The sequence below is a fragment of the Acyrthosiphon pisum genome, chromosome A1, assembly GCF_005508785.2.
Source record: "Acyrthosiphon pisum isolate AL4f chromosome A1, pea_aphid_22Mar2018_4r6ur, whole genome shotgun sequence".
NCBI classification, from domain to species: domain Eukaryota; kingdom Metazoa; phylum Arthropoda; class Insecta; order Hemiptera; family Aphididae; genus Acyrthosiphon; species Acyrthosiphon pisum.
The window spans coordinates 40,306,851-40,314,175 of record NC_042494.1 but is presented as its reverse complement, the minus strand read 5'-3'; the positions used below and the strand labels follow the sequence as shown (position 1 = coordinate 40,314,175).

General features: G+C 31.3%; 1 protein-coding gene across 1 annotated transcript; it reads right to left on the bottom strand.

Moving 5' to 3' along the window:
• Positions 1–1,936: 1,936 nt before the first annotated feature.
• On the bottom strand, positions 1,937–3,636 carry LOC100163534 (serine--tRNA ligase, cytoplasmic). The gene has a single exon (XM_001945768.5). It carries the CDS (start codon positions 3,535–3,537, stop codon positions 2,068–2,070), a length of 1,470 nt encoding a protein of 489 aa, XP_001945803.2. The 5' UTR covers positions 3,538–3,636; the 3' UTR covers positions 1,937–2,067.
• Positions 3,637–7,325: the final 3,689 nt, after the last annotated feature.

The window sequence follows — 7,325 nt, the reverse complement described above, 5'->3', positions numbered from 1 at the left end:
CCCCTTGACCACGCCATTGGCCGTGAGAATGATGATACTTGGTACAGCATGGGGCGCGCCGTGCGGCTCGTCACATGCGTTCCCACGGCTGATTCCTCGGTACCATTATTCTTATTCTATATTATTATATAAGTACAGTCAATATCGGTAGTCACGGGCCGTGAGCCGAGCCACGCGCTGTTTAGGTGGGTTAAGGGTTTAGTGAGGTTTAATCCAATCTTACGCCGCTAATGCAATGGCCGGTACCTATTATTGTTTAGATTTAAATTAATTCGATAACGACAGCGCCATCTACTGCCGCCAAATCATTTTTAACTCAACCCGTGCGCGAAGAACTGTCTCCCACAGCTGCTCAAATCCCCAGTAAGATGGCGCTGTCATTATACGATTAACAGTGATGAAGGATGTGGGAAAACCTCCATCGGATTACTTTTTAGGAACATATTTTATTGAGGGGCTTCAGCCCTGGGGACATAAATACATAATATGACGTCTGCGTAATTGCACAGTGGCTCAGTCCGCCCCTGATGATAAATAGGTAATGCATGTTTGAAATTGATTTAGGCTTATACTAAAAATTTAAATATACTTTATTCATAACTCATGAGAAATAAAAGTCTAATAACAATAATATTATGCTCACTGACATAATTTAATGGAATCCTGTATTATTTTATATTTGTATTAGGTACCTACTAATTAATTAATAATAATAAAATAATATCATTTTATGATTTATAATTTGACTAAAAATACTAAACGAATACCGTTTACCGCCCCGAAGCAAAACAGGCGGCATAGTCGGTTGATTAAGAATACATAAACATTATTACAATGTAGTATTGTAGTGTGTACATTACATTTACATAATTACATATACCATCGATAACGGCCTGATTTATTGAATTATTACGTTATATTTTGTATATACCTACCAATTTTAAACATTGGGAGACCAAAAAAAATGTTCAAAACACATAAATTAACGCATCACCTATGTAAAAAAACTATAGAAATAGTCAGTAATTTCTTGATATCGGAAAATCTTGTTCAACCGATGTCTCCATACTTCATGTATATTTTATATTATTTTAACATCAATAATGATAATCGTTAATTAATTTTGACTATACTTATTATAATTTAAATTTAACATTTCAATCTCAAAAATACCTATTACCTACTTTATATTTAATGATTTAGTTAAACTTGTGTAATACAGGTGGCCAATTCTTGACGATTTCAAGAATCGGCACTCAAGAGTCATAAAGTATTTATATTAATAGTAATTAGTAATTACTAAGCATCAGTGACAGAAGCCTGAAGCTATGACGAATTATGAATAGTGTTACAACAATTAAATTTAGATCTTTAAATCCCTACATTGCTTATGTGGAGTTTGAATTGTTATTCTTAAGCATTGACTTATTATTAACTTTATTGTCTCCTAGGTATTTAATCAGCTTGAAATCATACTCAGCCACTCAGGTCTAATATTAAAAACATAACACTATGTTTCATAACAGCCACACATAAAATAAACCATAAAGAAGTGTTTAATAATATAACATTTATGTAATTTAAGTGATAAACAATACCTACAACCTACGTACCATTAATAACTCATGATTAATAATTAATGAAAAAGGTTCATGATTAGTGTATATAAATTTTTTTTTATTACAATATTATTGTGTGGTACAAGCAATATCTTAACACTCTCATGCCAATATAGATTCTTAAAATTTTTACCAATACTACTTTGTTTATTTAAGATATATTAATTAAATTCAACTCTTATCTAATTCTAAGTCCTAACACAAAGCGCAAACTATTTAATGGAACTGAATGAATGTATGTAAAAAGTATAAAATAAAACATTTTTAAGCTTTTAAAAAAACTGTTTTTGCTCAATATCAGTAATACTCCTTAAATAGGATAATTTATGATGTTGATAGCATGTATATTTATTTACCCATTTGAGTAAAACTAAATATTAAACATTTTTATTGATACATAGAAGGTAGAACAATTAAAAAAAATATATGTATATTTTATTTTTATTTTTCATTCCCTCTTTTTGTTTTTTTGTTTTTTTGTATCTTCTTCATCAATGGGAGCCGATTTCACAAATGGTATCTCATCTTGATATCTGGTTGGTAAGTATTTCTTCAATATTTCTGGCACTTTGATTCCTGTTTCGGTCTGATAAGTCTCCAAAATAGCACAAATTACTCTGGTTGTAGCACATGCAGTAGCATTTAACATATGCACATAATCAACTTTTTCATTCATTTTTTTTGTTTGACCATACCGTACTAGTAATCTTCTTGATTGATAATCTAAACAATTACTGCAAGATACCAATTCACGGAATGCCCCAGATCCAGGGAACCATGCTTCCAAGTCGAGTTTCTTGGCTGCAGCATGATTCAATGCACCAGATACAATGTTAACAACTCTATACGCAATGCCTAAGTCATCATAAAACTGTCTTGAATTATTGATCATTTCATCAAATAAAATCCAAGATTGATTATCAAAAGGGGACGTTAAAACAAACTGTTCAACTTTTTCAAATTGATGTACTCTGAATATTCCTCTTGTGTCCCTTCCATGAGATCCGACTTCTTGTCGGAAACATGTTGATACTCCAAGATAACGAATAGGAAAACTAGCTTCAGGTAACCATTGGTCGCGATGAAGTGCTGCTATTGGTTGTTCAGAAGTTGCGATCAAATATTTTTCATCTAAATTATGGTCACCAACTTTTTCACTACCTTTGCCAATTACCTTATAAAGTTCTTCGTCAAACTGAGCAAGTTGAGCGACTTCTTGCATAATTTCTTTCCGCATAAAAAACGGTGTATACAATGGTTTGTATCCTTTATCATCCCATCGGCGCAAGGCTTCTTGGACAAGTGCAGACTGTAAAAACACAGCTGGACCTTTGAGATAATATCCTCGGGTGCCCGATACAGTGGTTCCTGCATCAGCATCTACACCGTCGATCATGTGAATTAGATCTATATGAGAGTACCTCTTCTTGACCGTACAATCGCCAACCGTGGCGACCACAGCGTTTTCTTCTTCATCATTGCTTAACGGGACCGATTCATGCAAGAAATTACTGATTTCTTTGAACGAATCGTTTCTCGTTTTCTCTACGTCAAGCAGGTCTTTGTCGTTTTGGGTCAAAGCATTGTCGATGAGTACGCGCACTTTTTTGATTTGTTCCACTGACAATGGTTTCAAAACGTCGACTGTGATCGTGTCCAAAACGAAATCGGCCGCGACGTCGCCACCATCTTTGGGCTGCGGTTCCTTAGATTTGATCTTCTCGCCGATCGTTTTGCTGCAGAGGTTTTTCAACTTGTTTAGATTGTCTGCCTTGAAACGCAGCTGCCGCCACTTGCCGTCGGCTTCGACAACATTGTCCACTAAACTCGGGTCTTTAAAACGTTTCCTTTGGTTTTCACGAATCTGGTCCGGGTTGCCACCTTTTTCTGTCCGGAACAAGTCCAAGTCGAGCACCATTTTGTCAAGCGGTTGAAACACAAGCTGTAAATGGACCACGAAAACGAGACGACGTGTCTTCGAACTTTCGAAAAAAAATAAACAGTAAGCTAGTGTATTGACGATAACAACATAACCATCAAATTGTGGACGTGTTATCACGATTTAAGATAGTACTATCTTAAATCGTGCGAACTACGGTATGGTTGATTGATAGTGCGATGATACTTGCTCCATCTATTCCACCGCACTAGCAACTGCGAGTGTCTATAATGGACCGCAGGAGGCTGCAGCGATTTATACTAATTTACATCAATATTAGGTACCAATAATTCGTTTTTCAATTACAAATATTGCAGTCTGACGTCTGTGTATCACGATTTACGACAGTTGGTGTGTCTTCGTGTCTTGGACGTTTTACTCCATCCCCGCAAAACAAAAAAAAAAGTGTCTACTACAAATCAACAAAAATATAAATCAATACAATTTTATATAGGTAATAGACAATAGCTATCTAAAAAATTGTTTTTCAAACAAGTAGATACAAAAGTATTAAAATATATATTTTCAATATTATACACATTACACATATATTACAAATAGGCAATAGGTAGCTAATGGGTACTTCATAATACGTAAGTATAATACTGAGTATGGTAATTAGTAACAAACCACAAACGTGTTTAAAAATTAAGCAAATACTTCATTACACTGTAACACTATTAGCTGAGGTATGAAACTCCCTGAAATGGTTCATATTTATATTATATGTTCATATTTATATTTTATATGTTCATATTTATTTTTCATATTCTATGATAGGTACCTATTATATTTTCATATTGGTTCAATTAGTTCTATCATGCTAGTAGGCAGTCCTGTAAAGAATACTTTTAAAAAGTACTTGAGTAAATACTCAAATATATTTTTTTTTAAGTATTTAAGATACTACTCAAATACTTTAATTGTATAGTATTTCAAATACTACTCAAATACTCTGAAAAAGTATTTGGAATACTTTTCAAATACTTTTGGTTTTTTAAAGTGGGTTTCTAACTATCGTAATAAAAACATATAGGTAGTAGGTTGTGTAATAGTTAGCTAATAGCTTAAAGGAATATTGTATTTAATAACTATTTTCAGAAATCTGGTTTTCACAAACTTTCAGATTTCAGCTAACACAGAAATACAGAATACTAAATAAAACTATTATTCTATTATTGTAGTTGACAATAATATTTTTCCAACCAATTATTTCGAATAAAAATAAAATGTTCAGTATAAAAAACAAAAGTATTTAGTACAAAAAAAAGTATTTAAAATACTATTCAAAATACTTCATGCTGAAGTAATTAAAAAGTATTTAAAAAGTTATTCAATATTTAAAAAAGTATTTGAATACTTTTACTTAAATACCTACTTTAAAGGACTGCTAGTAGGTAGGTACACTACAACAGTTGATATAAGTACCTAGTCCTATAGGCTATAATACTTACTGGCAATTTGCTATTACAATAACTAACCATTTTAATACATTTTCAAAGGTAAATAGGTACCTATACGAATATATCTGACTATACATACTAATTACTATTACATATATATTATAATAATTATAAGTTACAACATATATTTTGTATGTATTATAAATTATAATATTTATAATAATAATAATCCCTCCTCGTAGGTTAGATAATATTATAAAAATAATAATCTACTATAACATAACAAAAAAAATTCTTAAATATATGTATGTAATTTATATTTATAAACAAAAGCGAATATCAGCATCATAGGTACATTCTGTTTTTAGAAAAAAATTTAGCAAATTGTTTCCATTTTTATTTACATATATTAAATATTTGGATTTGGGTAGAATTTATAATTTACAATGAGTAAAAATAATTGATTCATTCTGACAATGATTAGAAACTACGTGAAATAAAAAAAAATAAGAAATTGATGAATAACGGCCATTCAAGTTTTTCAAAAAAAAAGGCAAATGCCAGTAGGGATGGCAATAAAAGACGTTGATGGGCAGTACTAACTGCTATAGTAGTAATGTTAAAAGTTGATGTCGGGGGGCAATTTTAAATATTACTGCTATAGCCGTATCATAAAAACCTTCCAAAAATTGTCATTACTGCTATAGCAGTGATATTTTCTTCTGTCTTATGAGGGGATAGATTGTTGTGTCCCCCGACATCTCAGCGGACAATTTTGCACTGCCCTATAGTATAAAAACCTACAGTAGTACTAAAAGCATTATTTTTACGCAAAATCTGTTTTCGAGAAAATCGATTTTGGTTTTTAGTTCAACTCTAAAACAAATGACTGTAGATACATAAAGTTTTGACTGAGTGTTTATATTAGCATTTTCTATACAGTATAACATTTTCCAAATATTTTGACATATTTTGAGCTGTTTACGGACATTTGTAGTTTCCGTTGTTTATATTTTTTTAGATTCTGAGTGGAACGATGAATGTATTGATTTTACAATGATGTGTGTTTTTTTTTTTTTTTTTATTTTTTTTTTTTTTTGTGTCTGTCATCGCCTTTTAGGACAGTAAAAGTGCTTGGATTTTCTCCAACAATATCTTTTCTGATAGGAAAGTGAATCTAGTTGGTACTTTGGGGGGTCAAAAGTAAAATTTTTCCAATAGTTTTCAAAAGCGCCGTGAAAAACAAAAGAAAAATTAAGGAAAAGCGGGAATTTTTACGCAAAATCTGTTTTCGAGAAAATTAATTTTGGTTTTTGGTGTAACTTTAAAAGGAATGACTGTAGATACATGACATTTTCACTGCTTGTTTAAATTTTCATTTTCTATACGTGATAAAATTTTAAAAATATTTTGATTTGATTTGAGCTGTTTACGGACAATTTCAGTTTCCAATTTAATTAGTTTATTTTCTATGAATGTCAATAAAACTTTATTTGTTGAGTAAAAATACTTGAAAATTGAATACAAGGTTCCTACTATATTGTTACAATGACATTGTTTTTTTGTGGTCTTCTAACATATAATAAAAACTAAAAGGTTAGATAGGTAAATAAATAATTATAACCCCCCCCCCCAAAAAAAAAAAAAAAAAAAAACTATGACGTAGACATTTTCCCAGCTTACATTTTTCTCCCAGGCCGTCCTTGCTGTCCATCAACGTGCAAACAATTATAGGGCAAGCGAGCGGAGTGAGCCCATTCGACACAGATTAAAATTATATTTTATTACCTATGAAAAATTTAAAATTAATAACTAATAAGGATTTACAATGCAAAACTACACGAGAGTTCCCTAAATGATTATGGTTACCTATTGGTTTGATATTGATAAATTATTTTACATTCCAGCCAAACTTCTGAAATTACGACTTATAGTTCAGGATTCGATACCGTGATTTTCTGTCTTTGTCTATACACACACGTGACATGGGATTTTAGACAGGTTCATTGCCAAACATACCAATTAATCTAATGCAGCAATAAGAATTCTAAAACCCATTTAAATTTGTCTTTGAGTCTACTTGAAATCGACTCTTCCACATTTTTGATCTTATAAGTTCTTCAAAAATCGGAATACTACAATTTTGAATTACTCTTTAGTCTTTTTTAATATAAAGTTTTTAGGAATGTGGGGGATAATATCAAAAATGTATCAAAAGTCGATTTCAATTTTCAAGTATACTTGACGACAAATTCAAATCTGTCTTCAGAATTCTCATCACTTTATTAGATCAATTGGTATGTTTGGCAAAAAAACACGTCTAAAATTCTAAGTCGCGCGTATGATAGACAAAGACAGAAAATC